We start from the raw sequence: 22376 nt of genomic DNA, 5'->3' as shown, positions 1-22376 counted from the left end.
TTACTTCCACTGTTAAGAGAGTCCCCAAAAGACTTGGTGGGGGGGCTCAAGATTGTCAGTTTCATCTGGGTCCCAACTGGATGTCCCCATTCCATATTTAAGGAACAATATTTTTTAATGTTTATTTATTTTTGAGAGAGAGTGAGAGAGAGCACGAGCAGGGGAGAGGCAGATAGAGGGAGACACAGAATCCAAAGGAGGCTCCAGGCTCTGAGCTGTCAGCACAGAGCCTGATGTGGGGCTCGAACCCACAGACTGTGGACAGTGAGATCATGACCTGAGCCGAGGTTGGACGCTTAACTGGCTGAGCCACCCAGGAGCCCCTAAGGATCAATTTTTTTACCAATTAGTCCTCTAACTTTTACATGAAAAATATGGCAAGACTGAATTCAACTATTATCATAAGTCAGCAGCCTGCACAATTTTATGTTTGATTTTCAGCAATATCAGCCCTGTGACTTCAAGAAATGGAGACTCTTTGGATTTGCATGGACGTGCTCTGGTTCTCAAGACTGTGACTTGAACTCAGAGTTAACAGACCCAATCTTGTCAATTTCTCTTTGTAAGCACTGGAATGAACTCACATGAATTCACATTTCACACCACAGCCCTTATAAGTCATCATTACTACAATAAAGGTCAAGATATATGGCTCCCAAGATATATGCTTTAGTCAGCATTTTATCACGATCAACCACAGCTTGATTAATTGTGATCCCACTGCATGCCATGGATTTTTAGCATCCCAAATGCTATCCACAAGGAGCTTTATCTGTAGTCAAGCCCAAAGGATTAGTAAACATTTGGAAAAGGATAGAATAGTTCAGTGCAACAAAGATGTAAGGAATGGCTGAAAGGCATGACCTAACTAATCCCCAAATCCCATCTTTACAGGCCTGTCTCCTGGGACCACTTTAGGTACCAATTCTGTTGCTGTCAGGATCCCATCAAGAGACAGGAAACACATAATAATTTGAACTGGGGAAGTTCAATATGAAGAATTATTAACTAATGAGACTGGAGTAACATAGGATTGTCTAGTAATCCGTAAAGAGAACACTAAAGACCATATGAATAGCATATATAAAAAGCTGCCATCACTTTAATGGTTGAAATGGAGTTCCCAAGGAAGCCCAGGGCTGAAATCCAGACCTTGTTGGAGAGGGCACAGTCGTGGTTCACTAAATGACAGAGTAGTCACAGTGGTGTAGGGTTGGGACTAAGGTGAGGCCACTAAGGTATCAGGGTGCAAAAGTTAACGAAGCAGTCACTCTCAGGTATCAACTGTACACTTTCATGACTCTGAGTAGGAGTGCCTCAAATTTGGCACCCTAGGTGCCTCATTCGTAAGGGGGTACTCATTCTCAGGGTCATAGAAGTACAGGGTTGGCACCTGAGTGAGTGTTTGCTTAAATTTTGTGTTCTAGATACCTCATTTGCCTCTCTAAGGTCCTATCCCTGCCTTGATGCTGCACTAGCAGCACTTGTTGGCAGTACCTCCTCTGGAATTTGCTGGAAATCTGCCCTCTAGGGTAGGGTGTGGAGTCTTACCAGGAGCGTGTGCTACAAAACTGCCAAAGAAAACTGCTGGCTAATGGATGTTATTGGCCACCTGGTGCTTTAAGAGCTGGGAGCTAGAGGAGTTGCTTACACTGAGGGAACCAGGTAAAGCCATCCAGCTTGCAGGAGCTGGGCACATGGGCAGCTTCATGTGCTGCACGAGGGCACTGGACAAGCCTGACAGGCAAACACAGAGGGAATAGTCTACCTGCAATGTCTTTCTAACATCTTTTTCTTTGGGGCGCCTGGGTGGCACAGTCAGTTAAATATCTGACTTTGGCTTAGGTCATGATCTTACGGTTTGTGGGTTCGAGCCCTGCATTGGGCTCTGTGCTGACAGCTCAGAGCCTGGAGCCTTCTAAGGATTCTGTGTCTCCCTCTGTCTCTGCCTCTCCTCTCTCTCTGCCTCTCCTCTCTCTCTGCCTCTCCTCACGCTCTGTCTCTCTCTCTCAAAAATAAAAATTAAAAACAAACATCTTTTACTGACAAAGCTTAACATTGTGCTGACAGAGGAAAATATTCAAATAGACCTGATTTGTCTGCATTTACAAAGTAGGCAGTAAAGGATGAATTGGGGATCTGAGAGGCAATAAGTTCATAACTAGCATATAGTCTTTAAAGAGTTTTAAAGTTAGGGGCACCTGGGTGGCTCAGTCAGTTAAGCGTTCGACTTCAGGTCAGGTCATTATCTCACAGTTTGTGGGTTTGAGCCCCACATTGGGCTCTGTGCTGACAGGTCAGAGCCTGGAGCCTGCTAAGGATTCTGTGTCTTCCTCTCTCTCTGCCTCTCCCCCACTCATGCTGTCTCACTCTATCTCAAGAATAAATAAATATTAAAAAAATTTAAAGTTAATTTTAACTTACGTATGGTGTGAGATAGAGATATTATCCCTTTGTATATGGATATCTGATTTTTTTTAACAGCTTTTTTGGAGAATCCATTTTTTGTTCACTGTTGTCGTGCCAGGTTCATAAGGTTCTGTGTATGAGTGTATTCTTGGCTCAGTCTTCTGTGACATAGTTCTCTATTTTATTCTCTGTGCCACTGCTACAGTCAGTATTGTATGATAGTAAATCTTGATATCTGATAGAGCAAGTCCTTCCAACTTATTTTTAAGGAATGCCCCTTAGTCTTCTGTATATAGTTTAGAAAATCATCTTGTAAAGGTCTATGAAAAACTTGTGATTTTGGTTACAATAGCATTAAATACATAGATTACTTAGGAGAATTGGTGGCTTTATAAAATTGATGCTTCCTTTTTTAATAAGAAATGACATTCTATATATTGTTTATCTAGGTATTGTTTAATATCTCAGTCCACTTTTATAATTCTGTCCATATATTATACATTTCTCAGTACTTTGTGTGATGCTATTTATAAATAAAATGTATTTTTTTCTTTTTTTCTTCTTTCTTTCTCTCTCTTTCTTTCTTTCTTTCTTTCTTTCTTTCTTTCTTTCTTTCTTTCTTTCTTTCTTTCTTTCTTTCTTTCTTTTCTTCTCTACACCCAACATGGGGCTTCAATTTATGACTCTAAGATCAAGAGTCACACGCCCTACTGACTGAACCAGTCAGATGCCCTAAATAAACTGTATTTTTCTAATTTTGTTGCTGGTTTGTAGAGATGAAGTTGGCCTTTGTTTTCTGGTTTATTTCTGAGACTTCTGCAAAATCTCTTTCTAAATATAACGTCTGTTAGAGAATCTTTTGCATTGTTTCCTTATAGGCAGTCATAAGATCTGCAAACGTCAGTTTCATTTCTTGTTTTCCATTGCTTTATATATTTTACTTGCTACAAATTTTAAGGACTTGCACTTACTATTTCATCATTTGGTATATTCTTTCCTATATTTTATAGGTACCATTCATCTGTATAAGGAAATTTCCTTCTCACAGGCTTTTAAGTTTTTTTTCTTTTTAATAATTGGATGTTGAATTTCATTGAATTATTTTCTGCCTATTAAATTGTGCCTTTTCTTTTTAATCTGTTAATGTAGTTAATTATATTAACATATTTTATTTTTTAAGTCTTCTCTAATGTTTATTTTTGAGAGAGAGAGAGACAGAGTGTGAGCAGGGGAGTGGCAGAGACTGAGAGGGAGACACAGACTCTGAAGGCTTCAGGCTCTGGGCTGTCAGCATAGAGCCTGACGTGGGTCTCGAACTCAGGAACCATGAGATCATGACCTGAGCCAAAGTCAGGTGCTTAACCTACTGAGCCACCCAGGCACCCCAATATATTTTCTTTTTTTATGTTAATTTTTTGAGAGCGAGTGCTAGTGAGTGGGGAGGGGCAGAGAGAGAGGGAGAGAAAGAATCCTAAGCATGCTCTGCACTGTCCGTGCAGAGCAGGACTCAGGGCTTAATCTCATGAACTGTGAGATCATGACCTGAGTCGGGCACTCAACTGACTGAGCCACCCAGGTGTCCCTATATTAACATATTTTCTAATGTTGGAGGAATCTTATCTTCTTTGACTAAAATAAACTTAGTTATAATCTTTTTTTGTTGTATCTGGTTTGCTAGAATTTTGTTTTCAATTTTTATAAATATGTTCATAAGTTAGATCAGCCTGAAATTATTCTTTTACATATAGGCATTTTCTTATTTGGCATCATGGGCTATATTAGTTTTATCAGATAAATTGGAGAAAGTACAGTTTCTTTTTTAAAATTTAAAGTTTTGTACATTCAGGCATGTATAAAATATATTCTAGGTTTGAATTTAGTAAAGTGTATCCCCTCCCCGGGTCTCCCAAGAGATGAGAAGGCAAATTGATGTATGGAACACTATATTGCCTGTTAGCATCTTCAGTGACACAGTGCTATGTCCAGGAAACCATGAAATATGTCCATGAAGGGTGTCCTTTATACATAACATGACTTTTTCTTGCGAAAATACAAAGGAAAGTAGAGTAAGCTCTAACAATTTTCTAAATACTCACCTTGCCCTTTTTTTTCTTTTCAAATAAAGGATGACTCTTTAGTATATGTTGTAGAAATAGACTGGGTTATGTTGGTTGTGCTTTTCTCTGAAAAGGAAAGATCAAAGAAAAACAAAGCTAAAAAAAAAAAAAAGATTAAGTACATCATGATATGATGCTAATTTAAAGTTAGATCAGGGGCGCCTGGGTGGCTCAGTCTGTTAAGCGTCCGACTTCAGCCGGGTCACGATCTCGCGGTCCGAGAGTTCGAGCCCCGCGTCAGGCTCTGGGCTGATGGCTCGGAGCCTGGAGCCTGTTTCCAATTCTGTGTCTCCCTCTCTCTCTGCCCCTCCCCCGTTCATGCTCTGTCTCTCTCTGTCCCAAAAATAAATACATTGAAAAAAAAAAAAAAGTTGAAAAAAAAAATTAAAGTTAGATCAATCTCTGTTCACTGATTCTTGTATGATCAGATGAGATTTTGGGGAAGGATAAGACATTTAAGAGCCTTACAGTCTGAAGAAATGAACATCATTGGTATAACTCTTTCTAAGAATTATATAGATCTAGGAGTGCCTGGCTGGCTCAGCTGGCCAGCAGATGACTCTTGATCTTGGGGTTGTGAGTTCAAGCCCCATGTTGACTGTAGAGATTACTTAAATAAGTAAATAAAGTTAAAAAGAGTTATATAGATCTAGGTCTCTGGGACAGAAGCCAACAGTGATGACCCATTACAACTTCAGGCAATGTATTTTTAACTCTAGGGATACAGCATTATTTATAGAGATTAACCTCTTTTAGCTCTTGTTGGTGCTGTTGAAAAGAGGAGTTTAGAGACATCCAAGAAAGATGACTTACCTACAGATGACTTTGTGTGCCTATTTCTCAAATCATGTGTAGATTTTAAATGTTTATTTATTTTGAGAGAGAGAGAGAGAGGGAGAACCAGTGAGGGAGGGACAGAGAGAGGGAGAGAGAGAATCCCAAGCAGGCTCTGCATTGACAGCAGGGCTTGATCTTGCGAACCATTAGCTCATGACCTGAGCCAAAACCAAGAGTCAGACACTTAACCAACTGAGCCACCTGGGCACCCCTCAAATCATATGTAGATTTTGAACATAAAACAAGAATGTAGCACTCCCTTCCTCAGTACATTGGTATGCTTGTCATATATTGCCACTTATGTATATATTAAATCATTTTTTAAAGTTGTATCTTAAAAACAATAAAATTTAAAATGAAATTCCAATACAATTATAATAGAGAATCAAAAGCAAAAAAGTAATAGGTGATCTGACAATACACTGAATAGACTGTCTAACAGAACACTCTTTATTATGATTTTGTGGACTTACACAAAATAACCACATAGCATAAGATAAGGATGATTGAAAAATTAAAATACCATTTCTTGAGCTTTATTGTGTATAAGGGTCTGTATATAATACCTTAGAAACTGATAATTTCTTGCCAATATTCTAAAACGAGAAAACAGAGTTTTAGTGGGGTAAATAATTTACCCAAGGATGTGAGTGTTAGGAATTGGATTGAAAGCTGGATTTGTCAGACTTCAGAGCTAATGTTCTTAACCAAAATAGTTTGGAGTTAAGTCTACAGGGAAGATATAAAAAAATAAAATTAGCCAACGATATCATGGACAAAATGGAAGTTTATTCTCACTTAGGGAAAAGAATTTTCTTGAATGTTCTCAAACTCTTCTTTTCAGTTGTACTAAGAAAAGCCAAAAAAGGTTAGTCTCTCTAGATAGTGCTGTACATGTACAATGATTCTTACTTAAACAACACACACACACACACACACACACACACACACACACACGTGTTTATAGATAGATGGATAGATAGATAGATATATAGATAGATAGATAGATAGATGAAGGGGAGGAAGATTAGAATCTCCAGGGAATCAGAACCAATAGGAAATTCATAAAGCTATAATAAGGAATTATTTTAATGCAGTAATGGAGAACGGTAAGCCCCAAGATCTACAGTCCACAAGCTAGAGAACCAGATGAGCTGATGGTGTCATTCCAGTCCAAAGGCCAGCAGACTTGAGATCTGGGAAGAGCTAATGTTTCAGTTTGATTCTAAATGCAGGAAGAAAATGTATGGCCCAGCTAGAAAGCAGTCACGCAGGAGAAATTCCCTTTATTCACTCAGACTTTTGTTTTATTCAGGCCTTCAATTGATTATATGAGGCCCACACACACATTAAGAAGGGCAGTCTGTTATATTCAGTCATTTACTCACAAGTCAGTTTACTTATTTAAATGTTGAACTCATTTGAAACCACCCTCACAGAAGCACTCCACAATATTTGACCAAAAAATATATCTTAAAATATATCTTAAAAATAATAACCCAAGGGCACCTGGATGGCTCAGTCAGTTAAGCATCCAATTTTGGTTCAGGTTATTATCTCATGGTCTGTGAGTTTGAGCCCCACATTGGGCTCTGTGCTGACAACTCATAGCCTGGAGCCTGCTTCAGATTCTGGTCTCCCTCTCTCTCTCTGCCTCTCCCCTAGAGCCTGCTTCAGATTCTGTGTCTCCCTCTCTCTCTCTCTCTTCCTCTCCCCTGCTTGTGTTCTCTCTCTCTTAAAAATAATTTTTAAAAAAGAGTCTGGTTTTTTGTTTGTCTCTTTTTTCTTTCTTTGTTTTGCTTCTTAAATTACACATGAGTGAAATCATATGGTATTTATCTTTGACTAACTCGCTTAGTGTTACATCCTCTATATCCATCCATGTTGTTGAAAATGGCAAGATTTTTTATAGCTGAGTGATATTCCATTGTATATATATGTACCACATAAGTACACATATACATATAAATAAACTAAATAAATATAAATATGTATATATACATATAAAATACATATAAATATATGTATATATACATATAAACTTTTTATAAGTTTATTTACTTATTTTTGGGAGAGAGAAAGAGCGTGAGTAGAGGAAGGGCAGAGAGAGAGGGAGAGAGAGAGAGAATCCCAAGCAGGCTCTGCATGGTCTGCATGGAGCCCGACTTGGGGCTCGAACTCACGAACTGTGAGATCATGACCTGAGCCAAAATCAAGAGTTGGACAATTAACCGATTGAGCCACCCAGGTATCCCACCACATTTTCTTTGTACATTCACCTATTGGTGGACATTTGACTTGCTTTCATAATTTGGCTATTATAAATAATGCTGCAGTAAACATAGGGGTGCATATATCTTTTCATATTAGTGTTTTCACATTCTTTGGGTAAATACCCACTAGCGGAATTACTGGATCATTGTATTTTTAATTTTTGGGGAGTCTCCATACTGTTTTTCACAGTATCTGCACCAATTTGTTTTCCTACAAACAGTGTACAAGGGTTCCTTTTTCTCCACATCCTCGTCAACACTTTTTGTTTCTTTGTTGTTGATTTTAGCCATTCTGACAAGTGTGGAGTGATATCTTGTTGTGGTTTTTACTTTTTTTTTTTTTTTTTTTTTTTTTTTTACTTTTCCCTGCTGATGAGTGATGTTGAGCATCTGTTGGCCATCTGTAAGTCTTCTTTGGAGAAATGTCTCTTCATGGGTTCTGCCCGTTTTTTAAATTGGGTTATTTGTCTTTTGGGTGTTGAGTTATAAAAGTTCTTTATATATTTTGGGTACTAGTCCTTTATTGGATATGTCATTTGAAAATATCTTCTCCCATTCAGTAGGTTGTCTTTTATTTCTATTGATTGTTTCCTTTGCTGTGCAGAAGCTGTTTATTTTGATATAGTCCCAATAGTTTGTTTTTGCTTTGATCTTCCTTGTCTCAGGAGACATTATGAAAAATGTTGCTATGGCCAATGTCAGAGAAATTACTGCCTGTGCTCTCTTCTAGGATTTTTATGGTTTCAGTTCTCACATTTAGGTCCTTAATTAATTTTGATTTCATTTTTGTGTGTAGTGTAAAGAAGTAGGTCCATTTTCATGAGTTAATTTTTTATGTGAATTGAGATAGAGGATCTGATTTCGTTCTTTTGCATATATTTATCCAGTTGTCCTAGCACCATTTGTTAAAGATATTTTTCTTTTCCCCATTGAATGGACTTGTCATCCTTGTTGAAAGGCAATTGGTCATAGAAGTTCAGGTTTATTTCTGGATTCTCAGTTCTATCCAGTTGGTCCATAGATCTATCCTTGTGTCGGTGTGCAGTGTTTTGGTTACTGTAGCTTTTTGTTTGTAAGTTTTGAAACTGGGAGGTAGATCTTCATACTCTGTTTTTCTTTTGCAATTTTGTTTGGCTATTCCGGGCCCATTCCATATGAATTTGAAGATTGGCTTTTCATTTCTCCAGAAAGGCCATTGAAATTTTGATAGAGGTTGCATTGAATCTGCAGATTGCTTTGAGTTTTGCTATCTTTTAACACTCCTAAGTTTTCCAGTCTGTGCACATGGGATGTTATTCTGTTTTTAACCCCAACTGGTGAACTGCAGTTGAATTGTCACTAACCACCCTGAGTTGGTGTCAGACTCCACAGGTTTTAGCTAAGTGTTTACCTCTCCCTACTTTAGACCAAGTGGCTACAAATCTTGTTATGGAGAAAGGGTTCCCGTGACCGCCCTCGCTGCCAGGTTTAATAATTTACTAGAATGACTCTTGGAATTCAGAAAAGCACTATTCTCAGAATTAAAGTTTTATTATAAACCATAAGGATACAAATCAGGAATAGCCAAATGAAGAGATACATAAGCAAAATCTGGAAGGAACCCAACTATGGTTTCTGTAGAATTTCCTTGTGGAATTAGGGTACATTACCTTTCTGGTTCATCAATGTGTTTATCTGCCAGAAATTATATTGAGCTTTAGTGTCCAGGCTTTTTATTGGGGTTCCACTGTGACATGAATGCTTAATTACTGCCTGCATAATTGATCTCTGTCTCTAGCTTCACTCTGCTCTCCCAGAGTTTGGGCTGGCTCAGTCTTTCTGATGACCGCCTCCAATGCTGAAGCTACCTACACAGGCACAACATAAGTTACCTCATTAGCATAAACTCAAGTGTGATCCAATATGAAAGACACTTATATCACTTAGGAAATTCCAAGAGTTTTAGAAACTATGATCTAGAAACCTGGGACAAATACAAGACTAATTCTTTATTAGATAACAGATATCTTCTTATTTATTTAGTGGTTCCTTTTCTCTTGGATCTTTTAGCTTAACTTAATTAATGATTTGAAGAAGATCTTTATATTTTGGATACTAGGTTTTTGATAAAAAAATATTTTATAAATATCTTCTCTCGGGGCACCTGGGTGGCTCAGTTGGTTAAGTATCTGACTTTGGCTCAGGTCATGATCTCACGGTTTGTGAGTTCAAGCCCCACGTTGAGCTCTGTGCTGACAGCTCAAAGCCTGGAACCTGCTTCAGATTCTGTGTCTCATTCTCTCTCTGCCCCTCCCCCGCTTATGCTCTGTCTCTCTCTGTCTCTCAAAAATAAATAAATGTAAATAAATATCTTCTCTCATTCTAAAGCTCATTACTCTTTATCATGAATTTATTCGTAACTGAGGTATGAGTCATGTTTACTTTGCTGTACAACTTAATTTGCTATGTAATGTTGCCTGTTTTTTGGGGGGGGGGTGATATGTGGTTGTCCATTTAACTATCACTAATTCATACTCAGTCTTTTAGAAAACAAATTTTTGGGAAATTTGGCATTTCCTATGTTTAGACAGCCCTCCTACAATCCTTTGTTCTTCTCTGCCCACTATCATTCTACATTTTGCCTACTTTTTGAATTCTGTTCCCTTCTTCTTTGTTGAGTTTTTATTTCTTGGATTTCATGCCTTCCTGTTTCTTGGTTTACTCTAAGAAAACGTGAAATTATCAAAATTGTTTTTTTGTGTAGGTGGCATGTAAAAATGGATAAATGTGTTAAACTTGTGAATTCTAGTATATCTGAAAAGGGCTTTTCAACCAGTATATTTGTTCTTTCACAGGACATGAATTCTACTTGAAATATTTTTCTTTAGAATTTTAAGGTTATGACTTCTGGTTTAGAATATTGTTGAGAACTTCAAAGCCATTTTCATTCCTGCTCTCTTATTGATGCCCTGTTTTTACTCTTTGGAGCCTTTTAAGTTCTTTTCTTTGTTCCTAGTGTCCTGAAACCTAATGTAAAACATATCTTAGTGTGAATCATTTTTATTTTTTATGCTAGGTATCAAGTAAGTCCATTAAATGTGGAGATTCATGTCCTTCAGGTCTGGAAAATTTCTTAAATGCTATTTTCTAAAACAATCTGTAATTTCTGTTTTCTTTGAAAAATTTCTAATATACAGCAAACTTGAAAGAATATTTCAGGGGTGCCTGGGTGGCTCAGTCAGTTAAGCATCCAACTTCGGCTCAGGTCATGATCTCACTATCAGGAGTTCCAGCCCCTTGTCAGGCTCTGTGCTGATAGCTCAGAGTCTGGAGCCTGCTTCAGATTCTGTCTTCCTCTCTCTCTGCCCCTCCCCTGCTCGCTCTTTTTCTCTCTGTCTCTCTCTGTCTCTCAAAAATAAACATTAAAAAAATATTTTTTAAAAGGAAGAATATTTTAGTGTACCCTATATAGTCATCACCTAAAGTCACCAATTGTTATCATTTTGCCACATTTGCTTTGTGTTTCTAAACACACAACACACACACACACGCATACACTTTTTTCCCCCTGAATCATTTGAATACAGGTTGGGGACATCTGGACACTTTACCCTTAATACTTTTAGTATGTATCTTCTAAGTATAAGGACATTTTCCAAACAATAACAATGACATAACAAATCTATGAAAATTTACATTAACTCATTAATATCACCTCAAACATTTCATGTTCAATTATTTCCAGGGGTTCCCCAAAATGTTTTTTGTTTTTTAGCTGATGTAATTTTGTTTGTTTTTTTGTTCATTTATTTGGTTGCTTGTTTGCAATCCAATCAAGATTCATGCATTATTTTTGTTGTTGAGTCTCTTTAGTCTCTTATTTTCACATTAAAAAAAAATTTTTTTTATTATATGAAACTTATTGTCAAATTGGTTTCCATACAACACCCAGTGCTCATCCCAAAAGACGCCCTCTTCAATGCTTTAGTCTCTTTAATCTAGAACAGGCTCTCATTTTTTTTGTTTTGTTTTGTTTTGTTTTAATAGGACACTGAGTGTTTTAGAGAATTCAGGACAGTTTTCTTATAGATTGTCTCAACAACCTCCGTTTCTCTGATGGCTTTCTCCTTTAGAGATGGCAATCTCCTTTAGATTTGGCAAGCATGCTGTGTAGGTGATAAGACAGTGTACGTTTTATTGCATTACATTGGTGAGGCACATAATGTCAGGTTGTTGCACTATTGGTGATAGCCAGATTTTATAACTGAAGGTTAGAAGTGGTGAATACTAAATCTTCCCAGTACAAAGGTATATTTTTCCCTTTATAATTAGTAAATAATCTGTAGTGATATTGTGAAACCAGTAAATACTCTTTTTCTCAACAACCATTCACTTTCTAGTTTTAGAATTTGCTGAGGATCCTAGCCTTTTGCAGGATAAATCATCCTTTTCCTTACTTTTTGGGTTAGGTTTTATCATTTTTTGGTTTGTTAAGCTAGTCTTAATTTGTCTTCATGCTTTCCCACTTCAAAAGGTTTTGTTGCTGCTCTTTACTTGTCTTTGACCTTGTGGGTTTGGTCCTTTTTTAAAAAAATCCATTTCATTCATTTCAGTGAGTCTGTTAAAAGGGCAGGAAAAACTGCATGCGATCCACTTGTTCTCTTTGAGAGAAGAGTGTATTCTCTTTCTAGAGAAATCTTGTTTTTAGAAGTTTATTTTCAAACTAACTTATTTTGAATTTTGAAACTAACTTACTACATTAGGCATTCACTAAATGTACTTTGCTCTTTTTGTATGTGCCAGGGTTCAAGTTGATTAAAGTCACAGACATTGGTTATCCTTCCTTCCTGAAGTTTGGCTCTACTGTAGCAGACGGACATTAAGCAAACATTCAAATATGAAATTTGCAATTGTAGGAGACAAATGTGTAATCACCCATTACCAAACAAAACACAAAGAATGGAAGAAAACAAAGTGCTTTGTGAGATAATGGTGAGATGTGCATAGTTAAGATTGAATATTCAGAAAAGATTTTTATTAGGATATGCCACTTAGCAGAGACCTGAACAATGGCCAGGAGCTTGTAAGGCCAAAAGAGGTGGCAGTGGAGATGGTGGTATGGATGGTTATTTAGGGCAGATGAAATCATGGCATGTGTGTTTGGTGGTGGTGGTGGAGGGGGTGGTTAAAGTTTAGTGCATTTGAAGAACTGAGAAGACCAATGTAGCTGTAGTTTATTGTTAAAAGGAAATAGGTAGCAAGTTGAAGAGGCATGCAGGAGGCAGGTTGCTAAGGAATTGTTAAGACCAAGTTAAGGACTGTGGGTCTTTCCCTAAGAACAGTGGGAACCACTGAAGCATTTTGAACATGAAAGTGCCAGGCTGAATATCACTCTGGCTGTTAGGGGTGGAAAACTAGAAAGGCAGACAGCTAGATAAAATGCTACTTTTTTATCCAAATAAAAGATAATTTTGGCCTGGATCATCTATTGACAGTAGAGAGGGAAAGAACAATTTCAAGACATATTTAGGCCAACCTCAAACAAGATTGCTGTATGAGTGTTATAGGAAGAGAATGGAGCTCAGATGTTTTCACCTTTTGGGGCTTGACATATTTGCTCAGGGACTTAATTGGTATCTTAAATCCATTCATTTTCCTACTTTCTTTTCTGGCATAGAAGTCTTACAAAATAATAGCTACTAAACACTGTGCAGTTACTTTATACAACTACATATATACATTATGTGTGATTTCAGAATTATTCAATAATCATTGGAGCTGGGGTTCAGAATATTTATCTGCATCTTTGAAATCTGCCAATAGTACCACATTACCTCTATCTGCTATTCCTTTCTCTCAGATTTTAAAACTAGATTCTCGATTACAGTAGCTTTTGCTGTATCCCCTTTTTTGCTCTCCCAAGCTTAGCTTCATAGACTTCCTACACAAACATGGATTTTATCAAATGGCATAAATAAGCCACATTCTAACCACAATAGGTTCTTCCTTCTTCATTGTTCATTTATCACATTAATCTTTCATCAGGATACTGCTGTATCTGAAGTAACATTCTCTTTTATTTCCTTCAGATTCTATGCAATTTATGTTTGTTACCTGACTATTTATCCTAGATTTTTTTCTAGGTGTAGTTAGTGCTCCAAACAACCCTAAGAAATGGGTTAATTGGTAATTACCCACATTTTAAAATGTATATCACGCTAGATTTATTCTCTTACAAAATTGGAGTAGAGCCTAGACATCTTTATATTTATCAAGGTCCCATGTTTGAAGGTTTTTTTTTATTTAGATCACTATAGGAACAACTGACTAATCTATTTTCCTAAATATCTCTTTACCTTCCAGTGTGACTTCTCATTCTTTTTACTTTCCTTATCTGTTTGTCAAGTTGCCCCATCATATTTGAGAACTGTATAAACTAGTTACTTTTTATGAAAATTAGTTTTGGTTAAGTCTTTTCATTTCTATTATAAAAGTTTTTTTCCTCCCAGAACACAAAAAAAGTGAATGTTTGCTTTTATATTTTCTTTCAGACTGTGAATCAAGGTTGAGACCAAGAAATTATTTCTGAAAAAGGATATTTATGGAGTAGAATCATCCTGATGAGAGATAATGGAAAGACTTTTAAAAAACAGCATTGAGTGTTCAAGTTTCAGAGGTGATTGGGAATGTAAAAGCCAGTTTGAGAGAAAACAGGAATCTCAGGAAGGACATTTCAGTCAAATGATATTTACTTCTGAAGACATGCCCACTTTCAATAACCAGCATCAGAGAATACATACTGATGAGAAACTCCTTGAATGTAAGGAATGTGGGAAGGATTTTAGTTTTGTATCAGTCCTTATTCGACATCAGCGAATTCATACTGGTGAGAAACCTTATGAATGTAAAGAATGTGGCAAGGCCTTTGGTAGTGGTGCAAACCTTGCTTACCATCAAAGAATTCATACTGGTGAGAAACCTTATGAATGTAGTGAATGTGGAAAGGCCTTTGGTAGTGGCTCAAACCTTACCCATCATCAGAGAATTCATACTGGTGAGAAACCATATGAATGTAAAGAATGCGGGAAAGCCTTTAGTTTTGGATCAGGCCTAATTCGACATCAGATAATTCACAGTGGTGAAAAGCCCTATGAGTGTAAGGAATGTGGGAAGTCCTTTAGTTTTGAATCAGCCCTTACTCGGCATCACAGAATTCACACAGGTGAGAAACCTTATGAATGTAAGGATTGTGGAAAGGCCTTTGGCAGTGGTTCAAACCTTACTCAACATCGAAGGATTCATACTGGTGAGAAACCTTATGAATGTAAAGCATGTGGAATGGCCTTTAGTAGTGGTTCAGCCCTTACTCGGCATCAGAGAATTCATACTGGTGAAAAACCGTATATATGTAATGAATGTGGGAAGGCTTTTAGTTTTGGATCAGCCCTTACTCGACATCAAAGAATTCACACTGGTGAGAAGCCTTATGTATGTAAGGAATGTGGGAAGGCTTTTAATAGTGGCTCAGATCTCACTCAACATCAAAGAATTCACACTGGTGAGAAACCCTATGAGTGTAAGGAATGTGAGAAGGCCTTTAGAAGTGGTTCAAAACTTATTCAGCATCAAAGAATGCACACTGGTGAGAAGCCCTATGAGTGTAAGGAATGTGGGAAAGCCTTTAGTAGTGGTTCAGACCTTACTCAACATCAGAGAATTCATACTGGTGAGAAACCTTATGAATGTAAAGAATGTGGCAAGGCCTTTGGTAGTGGCTCAAAACTTATCCAACACCAGCTAATTCACACTGGTGAAAAACCCTATGAATGTAAAGAATGTGGAAAGTCCTTCAGTAGTGGTTCAGCTCTTAATCGGCACCAGAGAATACACACTGGTGAAAAACCTTATGAATGTAAGAAATGTGGGAAGAATTTTGGTACAGGCTCAAGCCTTACTCAACATCAGAAAATTCATACTGGTGAGAAACTTTATGAATGTAAGGAATGTGGAAAGGCTTTTGGGAGAGGTTCAGAGATTCAGCAACATAAAAAATGTCATACTGGTGAGTAGTAGATCTGTGAATTGGAAACTCTATAAGTTAGAATTATGTGGTTAAGGAAGGACACAGGACAGAAAAGAAAATTCATACTGGTGAGAGTCACTACAAATGTAATTAAGGTACAAATGCCTTACTTATGCTTTACCACTTAGTCTGAAAGAATTTATACAGGAAAAGAAAAACCACTCTGAAGATCTCTGTCTATATTCATTCTTTCATTGCTTTTGGAAAATTCATACTTGTGAATATTAAAAATTAAAAAACCATTTATTGTATTTTTGCCTTTATTTTAAACATTGAAAAATTCACTTGGGGGCTAATCCTGCTACCTTTGTTTTTTTTTATGTTCTTAATTTTTTGTGCATTATACAGAATTACTAATCCATCTCAAAATTATTTTAAATTATTTATTGAGGGTCTAAATTTAGCCTTCTTCCTGTTTCTCATTTGAATGCCATTTATTTAATAACTATATTTTTGTATTTTTTATTGCCTGTTTGATGGTAAGTTATATTTTTATACATATAAAGCATGGATATCGGGTCAGTCTTTGTTTCTAAATTTGCATATCTGTGTTTGTATCTGTGTTCCATTTTGTTCGTGTTAAGTTACTGTTACTTTTAAGTATCCTTTAGTATCTTGTGGATCTGTATCTTTTGTTTTGGAAGATTGCTTTATTTTCCTTTTATAAAGTTTATACTTCTCTTTTTGCAAAATAATTTTTCTCTATATTAATGTAGATATGAACAAAGTAGATAGTTATCTGTAATCATACCAGTCATAGACAATCTTTATCAAACTTTTGGAGCAAACTCTTTAAAACTACATATCATTGTTTTTGACAGAAAGTGTGATTGTGCTATATTATAACCAGCCTTTAATATTTGTTGTAAATATATTGGTTATTCTTTTATTGGCTTCAAAGTATTCACCTGTCTTTATCAAACCCCTATTTTGTCAAATATTGAAAATTTTACCATTATAAAGAGTTATCTTGATGGCCCCCTTTGAATGTGTCTGCTTTGTTTTTTATTCATTTCAGAGAAAATGTGAATTTTTTATTCATTTCAGAGAAAATCTGCTTCCCTTTGGCCAACATTCTTGACCCAGTTATTTCCTAAATGTTAACTGACTTATTCTTCCAGGTCATTTTATATGCATATATAATGTGCTTTTGGTAATGTGGGCATAATTCGTTCACTTCAGAGGCTTGTTCTGTGGATTCTACAATTGTGCCTATCACATAATAAAACTTGCATAGTATTAGCCTTCGTCATTATTATTATCTTTCAATTTTGTTTTTTTAGGGAAAAGTTTTTAGCTAGTATCCTTGTCTTATTCAACATCAAAGACATCATAATGGGAAAAAAAAGATATTCATGTAAATGAATATAAGAAAATTTTGACTAACATCTGTTTCTTATAGAACAGGGATAATTCATCTTGATAAAGAAAAATATGAGATTGTAATGTGTGATAAGGCAAAATTCATACTGAGGTAAAAATAAAGAGGGTAGCTCCTTCATAGAAATTTGAACTTTGAGTAATGACCTCAGCATAATGACAGCATAAGATGCATGCCTTCATTTGGCCTCCAAGTTTAACAACTAAAATTCAGCATCCACCTATAAGAAAAAGGGCCTCTGTGGTTGTTGTGAGATCCAACACCATAAGCTAAAGGACCTGAGAGGAGTCTCACCCACCACATAAAGTAATAAGACTTTATTACTTTATTCCCAGTATAAGACTGGGGAAACAGCAGAAGTCTGTGAACCAGCCCCAGCCCCTCTTGGCTGCATTCAGGGTAAATCTGGAGAGTGCTGATTTGAGCAGACACTCACAGATGAGAGAGCCTTTGCAGAACTTCAGATTTCCTGAGGAAAGATTCTAGCACTCTGTTAGAGCAAAAAAAACAAAAAACAAAAAACGGTGGGGGTTGGGGGGTGTAAGATGAACTTCACCAGTGCTACCTGTTCCCCAAGGCAGCACACCATGTTGCTGAACTAACCAGCAATGACTTCTGCAAGTGATAATAGTGGGTGATTGCCCAGCTTCCCCACCTGTATAGAATGCTGCTGAAGAAACTTGTTTCTCTGCTGCAACACCCATAGTATTGAGGCAGTACCTGATATCAGGATATAAGAATATCAGAGTGCATTAAAGAAATACAGTTTCAGGGTGCCTGGGCAGCTGAGTCGGTGAAGTGTTTGACTTTGGCTCAGGTCATGATCTCAAGGTTCATGAGTTCAAGCCCCGTGTCAGGCTCTGTGCTGGCAGCTCAGAGCCTGGAGCCTGCTTCAGATTGTGTATCTCCTTCTCTCTCTGCCCCTCCCCCACTTGCCTTCTGTCCTCAAAAATAAATAAACATTTAAAAAATTTAAAAAAACAGCAAAAATAAACACAGTTCTTACTTGGCTGCATTCAGGACTCAAGCAAGAAGCTCAACACAAGCCACTGGGAAAGCCTTGCCCAAGGAACCTCCATCTGGCTTGCAGGCACCCCTAAAGTCCCAAATGTTAAACCCACAGCTCCCCCAATTCTTCAGCTCCCAAGTATGGTACTAAGAGCCAGTTTTGGTAGACCGAGAGCATGCAGAAAACAAACCAGAGTCTGTGGCAAGGGAGAAATCACAAACTTGAGCTATAGTATTATCTTAAGAAAGACAAAAGAGGTTTCCAGCAGCCAGCCTGGTGAGTTGTAAGTTTGAGAGGAGACAAAGAAGCCACAAGGGGGCAAGAAGCATGGAGCACATGTATTCCTACAAGGACAGAGAGAGACCTAGTTATAAGCAGGACCAACAAAAAGTATCTCCGACCTGAAGGCAGCTAGTAACGATTGGAGGAGGTGACTACTTCAAATGAGAAAACAGCAATGCAAAACTCCAAGAAACATGAGGAATCCATGAATATGACATCACAAAAAGATCTCAATAATCCTCGATTCAAAGACACAATTATGTGGTTTGCCTGATAAAGAATTCAAATTAGTTGTTTTAAAGAAACTCAATGAGCTACAATAAAACACAGAACTCAGCAAGTCAGGAAAATAATACATGAATAAAATGAGAAATCCAACAAAGAGAAATCCTAAAAACAAACCAAACAAATCTGGAGCTGAAGAATGAAATGAAAAATGCAGTAGAGAACATCAACACAAGGATAGACCAAGCAAATATAAAATCAGAGAAATGAAGGGTAGGGACTCCCAGTCAGAGGAGAACCAAGAAAAAAGGAATGAAAGAGAGTGAAAAAAGCCTACAAGATGTATGGGACACCATAAAACAAGAATATAAAAAAAGAACTGTAATTTGTTAATGAATTCAGAATAGTAAAAAAAAGGTAAATGGTAAAATCAAAAACATAAAAGAAGGCAATAAAGAATAGAGCTTTTGTATGGGATTAAAGTTACTGTTCATCAGCTTAAAATGGACTATTTTATCTAGAAGATGTTTTGTATAAGTCTCGTGATAACCACAAAGCACAAACCTATTAGATTCACAAAAGATAAAGTGATGGGAATCAGAGCATATCACCATCCGTGGAAAAGGTAGGCAGTAAGAGGGAGGGGGTGGGGTGAGGAAGAACAATGGAACTACAAAGCAGCCAGAGAGATAGTAATAAGATGGCATTAGTAAGTCTTTACATATTAATAATTACCCTGAATGTAAATGAATTGAATTTACCAATCAAAACGCATAGAATGTCTGGATAGATGAGATTCAACTACATGCTGTCTTCACAGACAGGCACTTCAGCTTTAAGGTCGTACGTAGGCTCAAAGTGAAGACATAGAAAAGATACTCCATGGAAGCAGAAACCAACAAAGTGAGGTTGGCCTTACAGGGTTAGCCCATACTTACATAAGACAAAATAGACTTTAAGCCAAAAACTATAATGAGACAAAGAAGGTCATTATATAATAAGTTGGTTAATTCATCAAGATGATATACAATTATAAGTGTTTATGCACCCACTATTGGAGCCCTAAATATATTAAGCAAATACTGACAGATCTAAAGGGAGAAATAGGCAATACAAGAACAGTAGGGGACTTTATTACTTCACTTTAAGTAATGGATAGATCATTCAGACAAAATCAATATAGAAACATTTGACTTCAATCATACATTAGACCAAATGGACCTAACAGACATATATAAAACATTCCATTCAACAGCAGCAGCAGAATACACATTCTTCTCAAGTGCACATGGAATGTTCTCCAGGATAGGTCATATGATAGGTCACAAAACAATTCTTAGCAAATGTATACTGACCTCATACCAAGTTTCTTTTCCAACCACAATGGTATGAAACTAAAAATCAAGAACAAGAGGAAAGCTGGAAATTTTACAAATATGTGGAAACTAAGCAACACATTCCTGAATAACCACTGGGCCAAGGGAAAAATCAAAAAGAGAAAAAAAAAATCTCCAAACAAATGAAAATGGAGATTCAACAGACAAATACAAATGCAATGTTGTGAAAGCAGTTCTCAGAGAGAAATTTATAGCCATAAATGCGTATAGTGGGAAAAATGAAAGATTTCAAATAAACAACTTTAAATGTTAAGAAACCAGAAAAAGAACAAACTAAGGCCAAAGTTAGCAAAAGGAAGTGACAAAAATCAGAACTGAAATAAATGAAATAGAGACTAGTAGAGCAATAGAAAAGATTAGCAAAGCTAAAATCTTTTCAAAAAGATAAAATTGACATTCAGCTAGACTAAGAAAAAAGGTAAAAGGACCCAAGTAAAATCAGAAATGAAAGAGGAAACATTCCAAGTGATATCACAGCAATACAGAGGATCATAAAAAACTACTATAAACACTTATATGCTAACAAATTGGATAACCTAGAAGTGGATAAATTCCTAGAAGCATATGACCTATCAAGACTGAATTATGAAGAAATAAAAAAATCTAGACCAACTACTATACTAGTAAGGTGCTTCAATCAGTAATCAAAAATTTCCAATGACGAAAAGCCCAGCACTGAAAGCTTCACTGCTGAATTTTATCAAACATTTAAAGAATTAATGCCAATTCTTCTCAAACTGTTTCAAAAAATTGAAGAGGAAGGAACACTCCCAAATTCATTTCACAAGATTAGCCTTGCCCTGATGCCAAAACCAGATGAAGACACCACAAGAAAAAAAAAAATTACAGGTCAATAATCCTGATGAACATAAATGCAAAAATTCTCAAGAAAATATTAGCAAACTGATTTCAACAGGACATTAAAGGAATCATACACCACAATCAAGTGAGATTTACCCCTGGGATACAAGGATAGTTCAACATATAGAAATCAATAAATGTGATATACCACATTAATAGAATGAAAGATAAAAATCATATGATCGTTTCAACAGGTGCAAAAAAGCATTTGGCAAAATACAACATCCTTTCATGATAAAAACACTCAGCAAATTTGGGTATAAAAGGAGCATTCCTCAAACAATAAAAGCCAAATATGACAAACCTTCAGCCACCATCATACTTGACAGTGAAAGGTGACAGTTCTTCCAGTTCAGGAATAACACCAAGATGTCTACTCTCACCACTCCTATTCAACATACTAGTGGAATTTCTAGCCAATGCAATCATATGCGAAAATAAGTATAAGGCATCCAAATTGGAAGGAAAGTAGAATTGTCTGTTTAGATTATATGAATTTACATATAGAAAATCTGAAGGACTCCACCTTAAAACTGTAAGAGTGAATCAAAAAATAAAGTTACAGGGTACAAAAACAACATACAGAAATGAGTTGTGTTTCTATACACTGGCAACAAAATATCTGAAAAAGAAATTAAAAAATAATCTAATTCATAATAGCATCAGAAATAATAAAATATGTAGAAATAAATTTTACCAATGAGGTGAAAGATCTGTGTAGTGAAAACTACAAGACTTTGGTTAAAGTAACTGAAGACAGAAATAAGAGATACCCCATGTTTGTGAATCAGAATTATTGTTAAAATGTTCATTCTACCCAAAGCCATCTATGGATTCAATGCCATCTCTATCAAAATTCAACTGGCATTTTTTACAGAAATAGAAAAGCAATACTAAAATTTGTATGGAGGCACAAAAGACCATGAATAACCCAGGTAATCCTGAATAAGCAGAACAATGCTAAAGGCATCATACTGCCTAATTTCAAACTATACTACAAAGCTATAGTACCTAAGACTGGTTGGTACTGGCATAAAAACAGTCCGATGGAACAGAATTGAGAACACGGAAATAAACCCTTGAATATATAGTCAGCTGATATTTGACAAGGGAGCCTAGATTCTTCAGTGGGGGAAAAGATAGTTTCTTCATTAAATGGTGTTGGGAAAACTGGATATTCACATGGAAAAAAATGAAATTGGACTCATATCTTGTACTACTCACAAAAAATTAACTCAAAATGGATTAAAGATTTAAACATAAGGGGCGCCTGGGTGGCGCAGTCGGTTAAGCGTCCGACTTCAGCCAGGTCACGATCTCGCGGTCTGTGAGTTCGAGCCCCGCGTCAGGCTCTGGGCTGATGGCTCGGAGCCTGGAGCCTGTTTCTGATTCTGTGTCTCCCTCTCTCTCTGCCCCTCCCCCGTTCATGCTCTGTCTCTCTCTGTCCCAAAAATAAATAAAAAACGTTGAAAAAAAAAAAAAGATTTAAACATAAGAACTAAAACCCTAAACTTCCTAGAAAA

At 36.6% G+C, this 22376-nt stretch overlaps 2 protein-coding genes across 3 annotated transcripts in view; both read left to right on the top strand.

Annotated features, from left to right (window-relative positions):
* Nucleotides 1-16682, top strand: part of ZNF345 (zinc finger protein 345) — a 29472-nt gene extending 12790 nt beyond the window's left edge. For both annotated transcript variants that reach the window (XM_053906394.1, XM_019423066.2), the window contains exon 3: nucleotides 14167-16682. In XM_053906394.1, the coding sequence (XP_053762369.1) occupies nucleotides 14246-15685 (1440 nt within the window). In that variant the 5' untranslated portion in view covers nucleotides 14167-14245 and the 3' untranslated portion in view covers nucleotides 15686-16682. The remainder of the gene's footprint in view (nucleotides 1-14166) is intronic.
* Nucleotides 1-22376, top strand: part of LOC109251436 (zinc finger protein 383) — a 51606-nt gene that overhangs the window by 12766 nt on the left and 16464 nt on the right. The window lies entirely within an intron of this gene.

Source organism: Panthera pardus, unplaced genomic scaffold, assembly GCF_024362965.1.
Source record: "Panthera pardus isolate Hobbes unplaced genomic scaffold, ASM2436296v1 HiC_scaffold_18, whole genome shotgun sequence".
Classification (NCBI taxonomy): Eukaryota; Metazoa; Chordata; class Mammalia; order Carnivora; family Felidae; genus Panthera; species Panthera pardus.
The sequence above is the reverse complement of the archived record's forward strand: the minus strand, read 5'-3'. Positions and strand labels throughout refer to the sequence as shown.